Source organism: Heterodontus francisci, chromosome 1, assembly GCF_036365525.1.
Source record: "Heterodontus francisci isolate sHetFra1 chromosome 1, sHetFra1.hap1, whole genome shotgun sequence".
Taxonomy (NCBI): Eukaryota; Metazoa; Chordata; class Chondrichthyes; order Heterodontiformes; family Heterodontidae; genus Heterodontus; species Heterodontus francisci.
The window spans coordinates 55,357,942-55,376,685 of record NC_090371.1 but is presented as its reverse complement, the minus strand read 5'-3'; the positions used below and the strand labels follow the sequence as shown (position 1 = coordinate 55,376,685).

General features: G+C 43.4%; 1 protein-coding gene across 12 annotated transcripts in view; it reads left to right on the top strand.

The window, feature by feature from the left end:
- The window catches only part of LOC137369501 (transcription factor 4-like), a 648,100-nt gene that overhangs the window by 350,826 nt on the left and 278,530 nt on the right, over positions 1–18,744 (top strand). For 10 of the 12 annotated variants that reach the window (XM_068030798.1, XM_068030777.1, XM_068030816.1 and 7 more), the window contains one exon: positions 10,650–10,688. In XM_068030798.1, coding sequence (XP_067886899.1) covers positions 10,650–10,688 — 39 coding nt within the window. Of the gene's footprint in view, positions 1–7,498; positions 7,815–10,649; positions 10,689–18,744 lie in introns of those variants that run through there. The other 2 variants (XM_068030864.1, XM_068030834.1) reach the window with 1 other exon arrangement.

Here is an 18,744-nt window from a genome sequence, read left to right as displayed (position 1 = left end):
TCCAACAACACCCAGGAAGCTTGGCATCATTCAGGACAAAGTAACTCTTTTGATCAGCACCCCATCCATCACCTTAAACATTCACTCCCTCCACCTCTGACACACAGTGGCAACAGTGTATAATATCTACAAGATGCTCTGCGGCAACTCACCACGCCTCCTTAAACAGCACGTCCCAAACCTGCAGCCTCGTCCACCTAGAAACACAAGAGTAGCCGACGTGTGGGAACACCACCGCCTGCAAGTTCCCCTCCAAGCCACACACCATCCTCACTTGGATATGTATCGCCGTTCCTTCACTGTCACTGGGTGAAAATCCTGGAACTCTCTTCCTAACAGCACTGTGGGTGTACCCACACCAGATGGACAACAGCGGTTCACGAAGGTTGCTCACCAGCACCTTCTCGAGGACAATTTTGCATGGGCAACAAACGCTGGCCTTGTCAGCAATCGCCACATCCCATGAAACGAATTTTAAAAATCACTAAAATGGGTTATCTTGTTACTTTCACATTGATCTTTGTGGGGACCTTACTGTGTACAAGTTGGCTGCTGCGTTTCCTACATTACAGCAATAACTACTTCAAAAGTACTTCATTGACTGTAAAGCACTTTGTGATGCAACATAAATGCAAGTTCTTTCTTTGAGCAGCTTGCCCACCTGACCGTTCTTAATGTGCATAATCTTTCATTGTGGAGGACATCACAACCGAGCCTAATTTGTGCTCACCTGACAATGAACCATGCACACTTTTCAGTTGGAATTACTTGACCCAGGATAATTCAGTAGTAGTTACTAGCCCAGGATGCTGAAACCATTTGTAGTACCTCTATGACCATCCTAGCAGTTGTTCATTAGAAGAGTTCTTAACTGCTACATCTCTGTGGATGTTTGATAGAATTTAATATTGCCAGGTGAATATGATTGTGTAGAAAAGCTCAAGAGGAAGTGACAGTAATAGAATTTTTACACAAACAAGGTATTAACTTTGACATATTCCTGAGCTGACTGACGTTAGTAGCTTGAAATATTATACAGTAATCATTTCATTTAGTTTATCTATTGTTTGCAAGACAGCATGCACATCATTGAAAGAAGCAGCTTAAAAAGAGGTGATGGCTCTCTTGAGAAGGATTCTTATGAAGGCTGAAGAGAAAGGGATTAGTAAGAGCTTTATAAATTCTGTCATTTATAAAAATAGCTTTTGCCTCTATCATAGATGTTTGTATCAGGTGGTAGTTACTTTACTGAAAAATAATACTTTACTGAAATTGGATTAGAATCTTGGGTTGTACCATTTGCAAAGGTCCTAAATTGAATTGAGAATGAAGCAGTCCGTGCCCGCATGCAGGTAAACCTGGATAACATCCAGGCTTGGATGATAAGTGGCAAGTAATACGAATGCCAATGAATGGCCATCTCCAACAAGAAAGAGTCAAACTACCTCCGCTTCTCATTCAATGGGATTATCATTGCTGAATCCACCGCCAACAGCATTTTAGGCGTCACCACTGACCAGAAACTGAACTGGACCAGCCGCTTAAATACGGTGGCAACAATAGCAAGTCAGAGGCTGAGCTTTCTGCGGCAAGTAATTTACCTCCCGACTCCCCAAAGCCCTTCCACCCTCTACGAGACACAAGTCAGGAGTGTGATGGAATACTTTGGAGTGCAGCTCCAACAACACGAAAGAAACTTGACACCAAAACAAAGCATCCCACTTGATTGGCACCCCATCCATATCCTTAAAATTTCACTCCTCTCACCACTGACATTCTGTAGCTGCAGTGTGTACCACCTACAAGATGCACTGCAGCAGCTCGCCAAAGCTTCTTTGACAGCACCTTTGAAACACACGTCTACCACCTAGAACAGCAAGGGCAGCAGGTGCATGGGAACACTGCAAGTTCCCCTCCAAGTCACACACCATGCTGATTTGGAAATATATCCCGTTACTTCACTGTCACTGGGTCAAAATCGTCAAACTCCATCCCTAACAACACTATGAGTGTACCCACACTGCATGACTGCAGCAATACAAGAAGGTAACTCGCCATCACCTTTTCAAGGGCTATTAGGGATGGGCAATAAATGCTGGCCTTACCTGAAATGCTCATATTCCATGAATGGATAAAAAAAATGCTACTATTCTGGGAACCACACTTTCAGAAGGATGTGATGGTATTAGTGTGCAGATAAGATTCACAAGCATGGTTTCGGGGATGAGGAACTTCAGGTGCACGGATAAATTGGAGAAGCTGGTGCTTCTAATCTGCTGCGAGTGGAAGATCTGATTACGAAACTGCACAATGTTCACTGATAGTGACAGGCGTAATAGCTGCTCTGAAATCTGCTGGGATAGACATGGCAAAAGAGGTTAAGTGTTCAGTTCAATTATGTTGATTTTCCTTTTTATTCCACTACTCCTCAGTTGGATCCTCTACAACAGTCACCATTCATAGACAAGTGGGTGAATTGTTTGCTTGCAATTTAGAGAGACAACAAAAATAAATGTTGGAGCTTTACTTTCTTACGTTATTTCCTAAGAGAGAAAAAATCTGGATGGTTTTTAGCACTACAAAGAAATTTATTGGGTGTTAATATTTTCTGGATATAGATATTTTTTAGAACTTTAAAGAAATGTGAAGTGATGCATTTTGGAAGGAAAAATGATGGGCAATATAAATTAAGTGGTACAATTTTAAAAGGGATGCAGGACCAGCAGGAACTGGGAGTTCACAACCACAAATCTTTGAAGGTGGCAGGATAAGTTGATAAGGGCTGTTTAAAAAAAGCATACAGGATTGTTGGCTTTATAAATAGAGTACGAAGGAAGGAAGGAAGGAGATAAATCACTGGTTAGGCACAGCTAGAGTACTGTGTCCAATTCTGGGCACCACACTTCAGGAAGGGTGTCAAGGCCTTTAAGAGGATTCAGGGGATATTTGCTAGAAGGATGCCAGGGATGTGGGACTTCAGTTATGTGGAGAGACTAGAGAAGCTTTTCTTGTTCTTCTCAGAACAGAAATGGTTAAAGGGAGATTTGTTAGAGGTGCTTAAGATTATGAGGTAGAGTAAATAGGAGGAAACTGTTTCCAGTGGCAGGAAGGTTGGTAACTAGAGGACACAGATTTAAGATAATTGACAAAATATCCAGGGGAAAATGAGAAGAATAGAGAGTTGTTATGATCTGAAATGCACTGCCTGAAAAAGTGGTGGAAGCGGATTCGGTGGTACCTTTCAAAAGGAAATTGGATTTATACTGAAAAAGGAAAGCGTTTTCGGGCTGTGGGGAAAGAGCAGGGGAGTAGAACTAATTGGATAACTCTTTCAAAGAGCGACCAAAGACATGATGGACTGAATGGCCTCCTATGGTGTATGATTCTAACTCATGATGTTAGTATCAATTTACCTTGGTTTGGAAATGTTACTCTAAGAGTTAAAAAGAAAATGCAAAAAGTTGCAAATTCAATCCTGATAAAACTGTGAAGTATCATTTAAAGAACTTTGTAGTGCATGTACGATTTAATTTATGGCGAACCTACATAAACCACAAATTCAGATCTTTCAGATTTACTTGGAATAGAAGTTGGCAGGCAGAAAATTTATTGCCATTCCATTGTGTCGGAAATGTCATTGGAATGTAAGCGTGAGTGTTGAGAGTAGATAGCTTGTGCTGTGAGTCAGCCGTGCCTCTGACCCTTGCTCTAAGGCTTTCAGTTCCTGCAGCAGCTTGTTTCTGTATATCCTGTTACTGGAGGTCAAGGCAAGGGTCGTTGGTTTTGGGGAGCAGATTGCTGACAATATCCTGCTGCAGGTGGTTTGTGCAAATAAACTGGTGTTTAAACTTCTGGCCAATGAATGAGAAGGAGGATATGCCGGCTGGCTTGCCTTTTCTAATTTTTCCAGCTACACTGATTGAAGCAATAATGTTTTTTTATTTTAAATTTCACGTTATAACATTATGATGTAATGGGATGTCAAGATATAAACTTGTTGGTATTTTGATTTGTTGTCTTATTTTTAAACCTAGTTTTCATCTAATTAATATTTTTTCTTACTCTCTTCAGAATTCCTCCTCCCCTTCGGTAGACACATTCTAAAAAAATGCTTCAGTATTATTTCTTAATCTGCACAGTACTGCGAAGCCTCTATTGGTGTCTCAGTGTTACCTTCCGGTCGGGCAGCTCCTGGCATCAGCTGACACTTCGGCCTTAATATTTACTGGGTCGGATTACGCAGGCAGGGGAAAGGAGGGGGAGCTTGGAGGGCTGGGGGAAGCACCCTAGTGCCTGCTGGCCTGCAACAAGCACTATGAATGCACTTCCCTGTGCAGGGAAGCTGTCATTGCCTCACTTCAACTGCCGGGTTTCCTGAGGATTGGGAAACCCGGCTGGCCACTATAAAACCTTCAAGGCAGGTTAAATCTGAGGCTGCCAGGCTCACAAATATATTTAAATTCCCAACCTGCTTCCTGGGAATGAACAGGTTGGAAGTGGGTTGGGGTAAGGGTTCAGGTTTTTAAAACTTTAGCATCTGACTTGAACCCAACCGACCCATTTTTGTGTGATAGAATTCATCCCTTTAGTTCCAAGAAACTGCCTCTTTTGGGAAAATTATCTGTGTGAACATAACTTAATACATTATACCATTAAACTCCAGAAAGTTTTGATGCATGTAATATACAGTAGATCCTGACTCCCCAAAGCTTGTCCACCATCTACAAGGCACAAGTCGGGAGTGTGTTGGAATGCTCTCCACTTGCCTGGATGGATGCAGCTCCGGCAACACTCAGGAAGCTCGAAACTATCCAGGACAAAGCAGCCCGCTTGATTGGCACCCCATCTACAAGCACTGACACACAGTGGCAGCAGTGTGTACCATCTACAGCACCTTCCAAGCCCGCAACTTCTAGAAGGACAAGGGCAGCAAATGCATGGGAACACTGCCACCTGCGGGTTCCCATCCAGGTCACACACCGTCCTGGCCTCTAGCTGTGTCGCCATTCCTTCACTGTCGCTGGGTTAAAATCCTGGAACTCCCTTCCTAACAGCACTGTGGGTGTACCTACCCCACATGAACTGCAGCGATTCAAGAAGGCAGCTCACCACCTCCTTCTCAAGGGCAATTAGGGATGGGCAATAAATGCTGGCTCAGCCAGCGACGTCCACATCCCATGAATGAATAAAAAAATATACGGGGTGCTTCCAAGTAAATTACAAAGAGTAATTCAATCCAGTGATTCAATCCTGTGACTCAGATAGCATCATAAACATTAATGCTTGTCATCTGCACCCCAAAATTGGATTATCTTCTCAGCTTCACTCGGGGACATCTGACAATTGTTTGTTACAGTCGAAAGAAATTAATTTTATGTGCAATATTCACTATTTGTTTTCTGTTCTCTCTCAGCGTGTGTTTTATTCTTTTTTAGTTTGATGCAGAACCTAATGAGTTTAGATGTTGAAGAATTGCATACAATCTATCCTTTGTATTGAAAAGTAAGAAAAGTGGACTGGAGGAAAAAAATATTGAACGGCGAATGCCTCTTAAAAGTTTATTGTTTCTCTTCAGATACAAGTATTTAGCTGACTATAGTATAAAAATCTCAAAATGTAAAAATTGTTAGATATATTTGTTTTAATGCTGGCATGCTTAAAAGATCTTGCTTACATAAATCTCTGATTTATCTGATCTAGTTTCAGATCTGCTTATGTGTCAACTCATTAGGGGGTGACCATCTATCATTTAAAAAAAAATCCTTGTGACCTCTTTGGATGCATGCCACTCATGAAAAATACAAGCAGCTCTTCTATATGTTTAAATGGCTTTACAAACTGGTGATCCTAAAAGTCACTCTTAACATTTCCCCAATGTTGATAGCTCTGCAATTGCCACCATATTGTCAATATTTGTGCAGTGATATATATGTGTATATGGATGTATGTGTTTGTATTAATCGTGATTGAAGAGGTGGAGCTGAGTGATTGTTTTAATGAAGTATTACAGTTCTGAACAGCTAGCATGTTTCAATTTTCTAATTTTTTTAAATATAAACTGAGGATAACAGATGTTTCTGTATTTTTAATATAAACTGAAGATCATACTGGTTTTTCTGTCACCTCAAAATTTCTACAATTATCATTTCTAAAGAACCATTTATATGAAAGCTATTGGTTGATCTCAGAGTAGATGAACCTATGGTTGATTCCGCAATGCTGTTTTGCAAACTCACAAACTTTTCCTAACAGTGGGAGTGTTTCTTAGGGATCTGTAAGGTGACCTCAGCTTTTCTTCATATATATTAATGACTTAGCTGAAAGAATAGAGAGTTGTATATCCAAGTTTTCAGGTGACGCTAAGTTGGATGGCACAGTAAGTTGCATAGGTGGGAGCAGGGATATTGGCAGACTAAGGTACAATGGTAGTTGGAGTCTGATGTGGTTAACTGTGAGATCTACTTTGGATCTGAAAAAGACAAATCGGAATATATTCTTAATGGTGAGAGACTAGGACATGTGGAGGATGTGTTCCCATGTATACAAATCACTAATATCTAGCCCACAGGTACAGAAAAGATACATTAATTTTGCAGGAGTGCAGTGCAGATTCACCAGACTACTGTGGTTTAAAGGGTTAAATTATGATGATTGGTTGCATAAACTTGCATTCCCTTGAGTTTAGAAAGTTGACAGGTGATCTAATTGAGGTGTTTAAAATGATAAAGGAATTCAGTAGTATCAGTACAGAGAAACTATTTCCTCTGGTAGGGGAATCCAGAACAAGAGAACATAATCTTAAAATTAGAGCTAGGCCATTTACGAGTGAGATCAAGAAACATTTTTTCATGCGGATCAAACGCTCTCCTCAAAAGACTGGATGTTGGGTCAATTGAAAAGTTTAAAACCAAGATCAATAAATTTGTATTAGGTAAGGGTATCAAAGGATATAGAGCAAAGTCGGGTAAATGGACTTGAGGAGCACATTAGCCATGATGTAGCTGAATGACAGAACAGGCTTCAGGGGCTGAATGGACTACTCCTGTTCCTAAGTTTCTACTGCATCAGGTGTAAAGCCTAAGCAACATGAAGTTACTGCCTGGAGATGGCTTGAAATCACTTGCTTCAGTCCACTTCGGTTAACTTACTCTTGAATTGTACAGTATAGATAATATTGGTGCAAAGCTGACAGCACCAACTATGTAGTTTAGTAGCCTTATCATAGACTGCATGACAAGAAGACATCAACAAAAGAAGTATTCCCACCACAGGTACAATGCCATTTGGTAATGCAGTTAAACAAGGTTTAGCTGTCCCATGACACAGGGCATCACAAGAGTTCTTTCATTATGGCGGTTTACCAGATTATTTCAGTCGAATCATAACTTCCCCAACAGTTAGTATTTTCATAAAAGGGAAGTGAGAAGACTTTTTAATTATGCACTATGCCTGGTTGTGATTTGTTTGTAATGACACTGTGATTTATAATATACACTGCACGCCTGTTTCACAGTGAAGCAGAAGGAAGTTTACAGTTTGAATGCGGATTTAACATTTATTTTGCTAAATCCTGTTTTAAGGCATATTAAGTTTTCGAAAACTGTAACAGCATTTCTGCACCAAGGAAAACTTGATCCTTTTAAAATAGTGCACAACTTTTTAAAAAAACTATTAAGAAACAAAGTTGAAGTGTCAGCAAGAACATTATCAAGGTCAAAGAGAATAGGAGAGAAGATGCAATAAATCAAGCAGTGTTCAGGCAACGTAAAGCTCGAGTTTTAAAAGATTTCAGGAAGAAGAGGCAACTAAGGCAGGTAAGGTGTTCACGATCCTGGGAAAGAACGATTTGAAGCAGAAGACAATGAAATGAGTCTTGAGTTCAATATGGTGAAGATACAGGATTTAAAATCTTCTGGCATTATACATACACCACTATTTGACATATTTTCTTTTTTAAGAAAAGATCCTATATGAATGCAGTTGTAAATGCTTATAAACTGCTGAGGGTATTATGTCTTCACAGGGTTAAAATGTTGGCAGATAACTTGGCAGCAGTTCTGACTGCATTGTACTTGTGTATCGATGTGTTTCTTGATATTTTTACTTTGATAATTAAAAATGAAATGTGGTTAGTAATGGAGGTCAATTTCACATCACTCATATCCCTTTCTCACTTTATTTCTTTGTTTGCCCATAGGCAGTATCTGTTTTTTTTTATTACTGCTGGGGAGTCCTAATTTAACTTTTCCTCCTCCCCCTCAACAAATGTTGTAGTGGTATGAGAGGAGAATGAACCAGATTTTAAATGTGGAAAAAAATCAGTTGGTTGAAGAAATGCAAACATCAACTCTGTCAAATATTAAGAGTGCTTTTTTAAAAAGTATATGTACTTAAAGATGGGGTTAATCTGCTTTGTTCTGTGTCCTATTTTTGATCTATCCTATCATGAAGACCAGCATTGTACTCTAAGGTTATTGTGTATTATAGTGGTGTGCACGGAACTTGCTGTATTCACTTGAGTATTTTTTGCCTCTTAACTTGTGTGAAATCTATTGTACCTGTCCCTTTGGGAGATCTTTCTGCCTGTCCCTGAAAAATACCTTGAGAATTGCTTCTCAGATCCTCAGCAGGTTTTTCTGGCTACCGTTTTAGAAGTTGTGCTGCTTTCCTTTTGAACTTGGGTTTGCTTTGAACAAAATCAAGCTGGCAGCAAAATTGCTGTCTATAATTTCTATCTAAAAATAAATACTGATTGACGTCTATTGTAAACCAACTTAAGCTGCAACTGCCTGATCTTATGACTGTCCTGAGAAAGAATCAATTTTCATGTAGTGAGGAGAAGATGGATTTCACACTTATTCAATGACTCGTCTTCATATTGGGGCCACCATCTTAATTGCAATATAAGGCCAGACATAAAATGCAATGTTTCTTCATGAAGTCTTCAGGCCACAAACTCAGTTCCTCCACTAGAAGGAGAAAGGGTGGCACACCAGGGCCTAGCAATTTGATAGCGGTGCATCTGTTTCTCGAGCACTAAACAAACACCTAATCCTCCTATATTTTGAGCCAGCTTTGCATATGCAAATAAGGGCCCGAATGCCTGGTTGATATTGGGTTGTTGGTGTGTTCAGAAAAAAAAGGTCTACGTTCAGCTGAACAAGCAGTCCTTAAGGAATCGCTCAATCTCCCCATTGCCATCTCCACCCCCACTACTGATTGTAACCTTGATCTCACCCATTGCAGCCATCACCCTGATTGTCCCCTTCTCCCAATTACCTAACTCCCAGCCACCTCCAATCAGACCTTCTGTCCCGACTACCCCCTTACCTCCCTGTATGCTACCCATTCAGCCCTTCTCTCTCACTATCCACGTTCCTGATTGACCCTTATTTCTATCACCCTCGCCCCACCACAACCCCTCCCCACCCCCAAATCACTCCTTTTCTCCCAATTGGTCCAGTCACACCCCACCCCACCAACCCCGCAAACCCCCGCAATCTTACCACCTCTCCCTATTGGCTGCCTCCCATTCGGCCCTCTCATTGATCCTTCTCTACTGATTTCTCCCTCCCTATCAGCTCCTCTCTCTCGATTCCCCCCCTTTCAATCGGCCCTTCTCTCCTCTCCCACTGGGATTGGCCCTTCTCCCTGTCACCGCCTCCCCCAATCTTATTGGCCCTTCTTTCCTCATTGCCCCTCTCCTCGGGACTTCTCTTCCATTTTCCCTCTTCCCAATCGACCATTCTCTGCTGATCACCTCTCTATCGATTTGCCAGTCTCTCCCCATTTGGCCCTTCTCTCCCAATTACCCGCTCCTCACACCCTTTCTCTTCCAATCACTCGCTCTCAATCAGCTCTCCCAGTCACCCCTCCTCTTCCGATCAGACATTCTGGTCCAATTGGCCCCCTCCTAATCAGCCCTTCTGTCGTGACTGGCCATTCACACTGCACCACCCCCCCTTCCTCTCCCCCACCCCAATCACCTTTCCCTTTTAATCTTTTACTGAGGGCCGCAGTCTAATATTGGTAGCTATTTTCTTGGGTTCCCAGTATGTGTTTGGAGCTTGCTGGTGTCATTTATTAAAGCCCAATATTGGGGGCTGGGGAGGGGGGTGGGGGCAGGTATTGTTGCCTGTGTCCAGTTTATTCTAGCGTCCAGCGCAAATAAATTTCTACCTCACTGTTCCTTGAATGAAAGCGCCTATATCTCCTGAAACCTCCCACATTTCCACAGAAAACACACTGAATATAAAATCATGAACAAATTATGTTAAGGTACGCGTATGCTAAAGATATGTCATGGTGTGGCAGACACAGAAGAGCTGGTTTTGCCACTAGTCTAGCCTTCTTTGTACGCACAACCAGAACTGGGTACACAGAAAAAAAAAATGGCGACTATTAACCATTGCTACTTTAATCCATTAGAAATTGACAGAATACATATCTCAGGCGAGTTCAAATTAGTCTGAGGGCTATAAATGCAGAATTTTTGTCAATATATGACCATTGTCACCCTCCTGCTCATTTCATATCCTTATGAAAAGAATTAATTTACTTCATTTCGGGTTCCCCTCTCTACTCATCACATTAAAGCGAAATGCAGCGGGGAAAAAAATTAAACAATTTTTTCTCACTTTTTTTTCCAGCTCCATTTGACTGCGATGAGAAGAGGAATGCGATCAAAGGTAAGTCTTGTTAAAATTACTTCCAGGGACTTCTGAAAGTATTGCTTCCATTTTCGTTGGCTGCTGCAGCCAGGTTTTTGTTTGTTTGTTTGCTCCTTCCATCTTGCTTTATAAGCAGTGTGGTTTCACAAATGAGAGGAGGCTACAATTTAAACCCCAATTCTGGCTGTAGGACCCATGGAGCACCAACAGAAGCGAAATGCAAGTCTAGTGGTGTTCTTTCATGACTGTGTGTAAATTAGACTGCCTGGTATGGTACTAAGCCATACAGTCCAGAAGGGTCCAAGGGATGATTTCTGATCTGTGTTGATTTAGTTGGCCTCAGCTGTGGCAACATTTTGGGATGCTATACTTGGTCTCAGTAATACTGGGCCAGGGAAGGAAAAAATCAGCAACATTTCCCACTCTTGATCATAATCCAGTGACCTCTGCTGGGGAAAAAAACATGCTTATCAAGTAAGGATGTGATAATCCTTTGTTGAGATGTCTCGACGGGGTGATAAAACTCATCGTCCTAACTCAAAAATGTTTACTCTGGCAAGATACTGAACTATGTGTGGATCTGTACCCTGCCATGGGCCAGTGCCATTAGCAGAGGCGATAAGAAATCTGTAAGAAGAAAAAAAAAACTGTAACTGACAACTGTGAGTTAAATGGCTATCTTCCAGATAGTGGAAGAATATCCAGGATAGTTTTTCACCTGAGTTGGAAATTGAGCAAGTCTTTAAAAGATTTCTGAAAGGCTGCACGTGGCTGCTCACCGTTGAGCGATAATTTGTGTTTGAATAATTGTATCTGAGATTCACTCTTGTGGTTTATCGATCTATTGGGCAGTAAAATTAGAGAGCACGCTGATAGAATAAAAATATACCTCCATCAATAGTTTACCATTTCTAGCCTGATGTTTTTTTTATTATTTTCAAAAATGTCCATCCTTGGTGTATATTGCAGAACATCTCACATTGATTTCTAGATACTACAGATGTACTTTGGTATTGCATGACTGACAACTTTGAAATCTCTCCCAGTCTTTCTTCTCATGTTCTTTATTTACTCTGTATGCAGTGGTCCATGTTTTTCATAGGTTTGGGGAGAAAAAAGAAGCCAGAGCTTCTGTTTATTTGATGATTAAATTTATTGGTTTGTGAAATGTAGGTCAGCTCTGTGAGGTGCAACATTGGCTGGGATTTTGTCAGGGCAGCAGTGGCCGCGATGATGGGCTGAAAAGCTGGGGGCAACCCCGCCACGGCCATTTCTGGAAGCTCTGACCAGATTTTATGCCAGTCAAGCAGCTGACGACCCATGTTCTGGCCCATGTTCCTCGACAGTCTGCCACTAAAATGGTAAGAGGGAGGATGAAGGTTGTTGTTACATCCACGTTCTCGTGCTCAAATTCTGGGTAAGGGATGAGATCCTGCCTCCAAGAGCTGCCAGCCAACCGAAGGACCACTGGGAGTGGTGGCCACCGCTGGGACTGCACCCAGCCTGCAAAAGCAGTATGGACGTTGCCCTCAGACCAAGATAAGTGGGGTTGGGGTTTCCAGGACCAGTCAGGCAGGCCCCGGCAACGGGTTGGGGATGGGACGGTTTTTGGTGAGGGTGTTGGAGGGGGGTGCTGCTGCGATGGTGGGGGAGGGGGGGCCCTCCGTAGGGCACAGAGTGCCTGATCAGGAGGGTCTTCCCAACCCACCCCTGGAGCCCACAGGATGCCGCCAGGGTTTGCCTGGAAATCTCCCTAGTGGCGGAGAGCCTACCCGCTGCTGACAAAATACCAGGGGCAGCGGAAAGAGGCCTTTAATTGGCCTCTGGGTGGCAGGGCCGTCCGTCTGCCACCTTTCTGCCGCTGGCAAAATACCATGGTGGTGGGAAGGCAACAGGCATCCCACCCGCCACCCTCCCGATTTCCCCCCCCCCCCCATCTCCCAGCCCACTCCTTCAGGCCCAGTAAAATCCTGGGCCTTGTGTTTGCTTTTTATTTTGCTTTTGAAAAGAGTGAATGTGTTTTGGAAAATTGGCTCTTTATGGATATACTTAAACCCTTCCAAGTGGATGTAGTTGTGAGAATTGATTTAATATATTAATTCTTTGAGATACTGCAGCAGCGTTTTAATACCATAGTAAAATTTTTTAAAAAGCAGCTTAGTTTCTGCCCCTGAACAAGGTGAGGACAGGTTGACTCTGTTGTGATGCTCTCTCGTTAAATAGGCTGGTGATGTCAGCAATTAGGTGAATGGGCACCGTACTGGTAAACAAGAGCAAACCAGCAGCTTTGGATGTTTCACCAGAATTTGAGCACGAGAACATAGATGTAACAACAACCTTCATCCTCCCTCTCACCATTTTAGTGGCAGACTGTAGAGGAACATGGGCCGGAATTTTACTCTTGACGGATGAGAGCCTTCCACCGACCGAAAAGTCAGTGGCGATCCCGCCTCCGCTTGGCCTGGGGATCCATGCCGCATTTTTACGGTCCCCAGGCCATTAATTGGTCTGAGGCGGGACTTCCACCTCAATGAGGCGGGAAGTCCTGCTTAATGGAGCTGCCGGCCAATCAGTGGGCAGGCAGCTCTTAGTCCTGGTTTGCTCTTGTTTACCAGTACGGTGCCCATTCACCTAGTTGCTGACATCACCAGCCTATTTAACTAGAGACCATTTCAGCAGAGTCAATCTGGGAATGGTACCCACTGCTGGGACTGCAACCCAGCTTAGAGGAGAAGAGGAAGGATGGCCCCGGGAAAAGGTAAGTTTTTGAGGCCTCGCCAAGGGTGATCGGTCGGGTCCTGGCGAGACAAAGGTAGTCAGTTGGGGGGAATGGGGGGTGTGTTAGGCGTTGGGGCTGGTTGGGGCATCGGGGGTGGCCCTCCATCAGGCACAGGGTGCCTGATCAGGAGGCCCCCCCCCCCCGCAGGACGTCAGAAAGCTGCCGCCTTTTAATAGGCAAATTTTCTTGGTCCTGGGCTGCCTGTCTGCCAATGGTAAAATCCTCATGGCAGTGGGCAGAGGCCCTTAAGTGGCCGTTAACTGGCTACTTAAGGGCCTTGATTGGCCTGGGGCAGGCAGGCCGTTTTTCGCTGTGTAAAGTGGCGCCGGAGGCGAATGCGGGTCGGGAAGGGCCCCCCAAGCTTCCCACTCCTTTTTTACATCCTCCCCCTCCCCCGGCCACCATCTTGCTGTTTGTGGGGGGGGGGCAGCAATGTAATATTCCGGCCATGGTCTTAGAAAATAAAAGCAAAATGTTGCGGATGCTGGAAATCTGAAATAAAACAGAAAGCGCTGGATATACTCAGCAGGTCTGGCAGCATCTGTGGAGAGAGAAGCAGAGTTAACGTTTCAGCTCTGTGACCTTTCATCAGAACAGAAAGCCAGTCTTAGAAAAGATTGCTTATCATCTTCACTCTCTGAGTATTACAGTTGGGTGAAAATTAAAGAGGGAATCAATAAAAGAGAAAAATAGACCCCTTTTGTATTTAAAAAAAATGATTATTACATAGAATCTACAACAGAGAAACAGGCCACTTCGGCTCAACTGGTCTGTGCTGCTTTTTATACTCCATACAAGCCTCTTACCATTCATTAGTGATTTATGTATCTGTATTTCCACATATCTGCTCTTCCACTCCATTTAGTTTCTTACTTTCCAAGGAATAAGTCTCTTCCTTATTCTTCCACGTGCTGCCGTATTGAGCTCCCATTTGCCATTTATCTGCCTACTCTGCAAGCCTGTTTTTGTCTTCTGTATTTTGGTAAAGCTCTCCAAATTATTAGATATACACCTGCCTCTCTGCCCCGCACCCCCACCCAAGATACACACATACAGGTATCATCTGCAAATTTCAACACCATGCCTCTAATTCCTGAGTCTAAATCATTTATATGAATTGCTGCAGGATACCACATCCAATCCTCTGCCAGTCTGAGAAACTGCCCTTAGTTCCTACCCTATGGCTTCTGTTTTGTAACCATACTTAAATCCACTCTGCCACCTAGAGCCTGACTCTACAGACCCTAACCTTTGTCATGTCTCTTATGTGACACCTCATTGCAGGCTTCCTACATTACAACAGTGACTTCACTTTAAAAGTACTTCATTGGCTGTTAAGCCCTTTTGCGATATCCTGAAGTCAAGAAAGATGTTTTATAAGTGCAAGTTTTTCTTTATGTTGTAAATTAGAAAAGTTGTTACCAGTCATACACTGGAGAAGATGGAACCATTGAATACCTGAAATAGCTGAGAGCTAACTCTGCTTGCATTCATTGTGTAACACAAATTTAGCCACTGTGGTAGCCATAGTGAAGAAAAGCACCTGTTATGCAGGCCCCCACCTGCCAAGAATGACGCACATTAATTTTGCCACATGGACATTAAACTTCAAATAGTTGCTGGGAAGAAAAGAGGGCCTATTACAAGGAATTGTCAGGCTCCTAGCTGGAAAGACATTTTTCCATACTAGCAGACAGTGTTAGCACAGAGGAACCAGTCCCTGCTCCCAATGCACAGAATAGACGCGGTCAGACCAGTTTAGTCACATGGCTGGTGCAGAGTTTTGAACTGAGTTTTAAATTATAGAAATAGTGTTTGAAGAGAAAAACCTCTTGGCTCCTGGATTGAAGAGAGACTGTCCTGTCAGCTCCCATCTCTTGCTCTCCAGCATTGGAATCCATTGAAGACACATGAACCCCAAGAGAGAAAAGTCTGTTACAGTGAACAAGGTTTAAGAGGAATACTGGGCCCCAACGAAAAGCAAGAATTACCTACAAGAAAGGACTCTGTAGTGAGCTCGAAGAACTGTAACACCTCTTCAGATATTGCCTCAAACCTTTCCACCTTATTTTTTTCTTCTACTCTTTTCTGTCCCTATCTACATGTGTGTATCGTGTATGCATGCTAGCATGGGCGCATCGTGTATCCATAGGCGTCAACCAAATTAGAGTTTACGTTTTAATAAATTTCACCTTTCTTCTTTAAACCTAAGGCGGCCTGTTTGTGCTCATTTCTTTGCCTTATAACTGGAAAGCGATGAACAAGGATTCACCAAGGGGGAGCTCAAAACACAGTGTATTTAAAATTAAACCCTGTTACAGTAAGACCAGGTGAAGGCTGAGAAGGACCCCAAACACCTTTCTCACTTGGTCGTAACAAGCACTATATAGTTTATAACCCTTTGTGTGGTACAGATGAGGGGATTTGATGTATTACGGTGCTATCCATGTCAGGTCAATAAGAAGGAAGCATTTTCTGATCAGATATTGGTGTTTCTTCTGGAATTGTCATCCCAGAAACCTTTGTTCAGCTACATGCTCATTTGGAATGGCATTGTCACTGTTAAACACACAACTCATAACGTTATTGCAATCAAAATATGAAAAGGAAGCTTTATCTATCAGATGCAGGTTTCCCTTACTAAATGAGCATGCTGAGAAGTGTTGATTATCCATAAGCATTGACCTTTCACCGCAAGAACTTTTACAACGATGCCATTCAACTCTTATTTGTCTGCATGATTTTAATTCTCTTGCATCAGAACCTGGAAGCTATTTGATCGTTGCTCATTTTTCCTGTTATGGCAAAGGCTTTTTTCAAGTAGATGAACTGAACAGAAGGTCTTTAATGAAACACAGTTGGATGTCTTGCCCAGAGATAGATTCAGCGACTGTTAGCTTAATCAAAGTCATTGTGCCCAAGTTCGTAACCAGAAAAAGAAAGGAAGACTAAGAATAGGCCATATTTGGTATAATACAATCTCAAAAAGCCTGCATATTTTATTGACTGTCACCTGACATAAGCCCTTTTAAAAAAACCATTGGAAGGAACTAGTCATAGAGACATTGACAGCACAGAAGGTGTCCATTCGGCCCATGGAGTCCATACCGGCTCTCCAAAGAGCAATGCAGTCACTTTCACTTCCTGGCTCGATCCCCATAGCCCTGCATGTCTCTCAGGTGCCCATCCAACGTCCCCTTGAAGTCAGTGATTGTCTCCGCTTCCACCACCCTTGTGGGCAGCGAGTTACAGGTCATTACTACCCACTGCGTAAAAAAGTACTTCCTCATATTCCCCCTGCATCTTTTGCCCAAAACTTTCAATCTGTGTCCCCTAGTCATTGTATCATTAGTTAATGGGAACAGTTTTTCCTTGTCTAACTTATCTAAGCCTGTCATAATCTTGTATATTTCTATTAAATCTCCTCACGATCTTCTTTGTTCTAAGGAGAACAAACCCAGCTTTTCCAATCTAACCTTGTAACTAAAATCCTCCATCCCTGGAACCATCCTGGTAAATCTCCTCTGCACCCTCTCAAAGACCCTCACATCTTCCTTAAGTGTGGCGACCAGAACTGGATGCACTATTCCAGTTGGGGCCTGACCAGAGCTTTATAAAGGTTCAGCATAACTTCCTGGCTTTTGTACTCAATGTTTATGAAGCATAATAACCCATATGTTTTACTAACCACTCTGTCAATTTGTCCTGCCACCTTCAAAGATCTATGCACGTGCATCCTCCAGGTCCCTCTGCTTCAGCAAACCTTTTAGAACTGTGCTATTAAGTACATATTGCCTCTCCCTATTTCTTCTCCAAAATGCATCACCTCACATTTGTCAGTATTAAATTCTATCTGCCACCTCTCTGCCCATTCTGCTAGCCTATCTATGTCCTGTTGCAGGCGGTTCCTCACTGTTTGCTGCACCTCTAAGTTTGGTATCTTCAGAAAATTGTGAGATTCTACTCTGTATTTCAAGCTCCAAGTCATTTATATATACCTTAAAATACAGTGGTACCTTGGAACACCACTGTTTACCACCCTCCAGTCTGAAAAGCAACCATTTACTACCACTCGCTGTTTTCTGTCCTTAAGCCAATATTTTTTATCCAATTGGACACTGACCCTCCTATTCCATCAGCCTCAATTTTGTTAACCAGCCTCTTATGTGATAACTTATCAAATGCTTTCTTAAAATCCATATGAACAACATCCACCGCATTCCCTTCATCAACCTTCTTTATTACTACATCAAAAAATTCAACGAGTCAAGCATGATCTGCCTTTTACTAATCCATGCTGGTTATCCTAAATTAACTCAAACCTCTCTAAGGCTGGAATTTTACACCACCCCAACGAGCTGGATGGTGGTGGGGGGGGGCGTGGTGTGGCGTAAAATGGAGCGGGAGGCTCCGGGAGGCCTTCCCGACCCGCTCCCGCCTCCGCCCCACTTAACTTAGGGTGGGGGGGGGGGGTTGCAAAAACGGGCCACCCACCCCAGGCCAATCAAGGCCCTTAAGTTGCCAATTAACGGCCACTTCAGGGCCTTCAGCCACCTCCACGCGGAGTTTACGCATGGCAAGTGGGCATTCTGGAGCCAGGAAAGGCCGCCTGGTAAAAGCTGGAGGCCTCAGCGCCCTGGGGGTAGGCCCTGACAATCGGGCAGAGGGTGCCTGATTGAGGGCTGACCCCGCTTCCCCAACCACCCCCAGGAAGCAAGATGCCGCCCTTCCCACAAACAACCACCCTTGCCTTGCTGGGGCCCGACCGATTACCTCTGGCGAGGCAACCAAAACTCACCTTGGATCCCGGCTCCCAGGCATCCTCTTCGGTCGCTGGGCTGAAGTCCCAGAAGTGGCCACTGCTCCCAGTAGCGCTGCTGGGACTAAGAGCTGCCGTCCCGCTGATTGGCCGGCAGCTCAATGAGGTGGGACTTCCTCCCGCAAGCCGGTGTAAGTCCCGCCTCGGAATAGGTAAAGCCTGGGGACCCGTAAAATGCGAGTCGGATCCCCAGGCGAGGTGGAAGCGGGTTCGCCACTGACTTTTACGTCAGTAGCCAGCTCCCGTCCGCCCAACGTGAAATCCAGCCCTAAGTGTCCCTAAGTGCTACAGGTGAGGTCCCAGAGGACTGGAGAATAGCTAATGTTGTTCCTTTGTTTAAGAAGAATAGCAAGGATAATCCAGGAAATTATAGGCCGGTGAGCCTTACGTCAGTGGTAGGGAAATTATTAGAGAGGATTCTTCGGGACAGGATTTACTCCCATTTGGAAACAAACGAACTTATTAGCGAGAGGCAG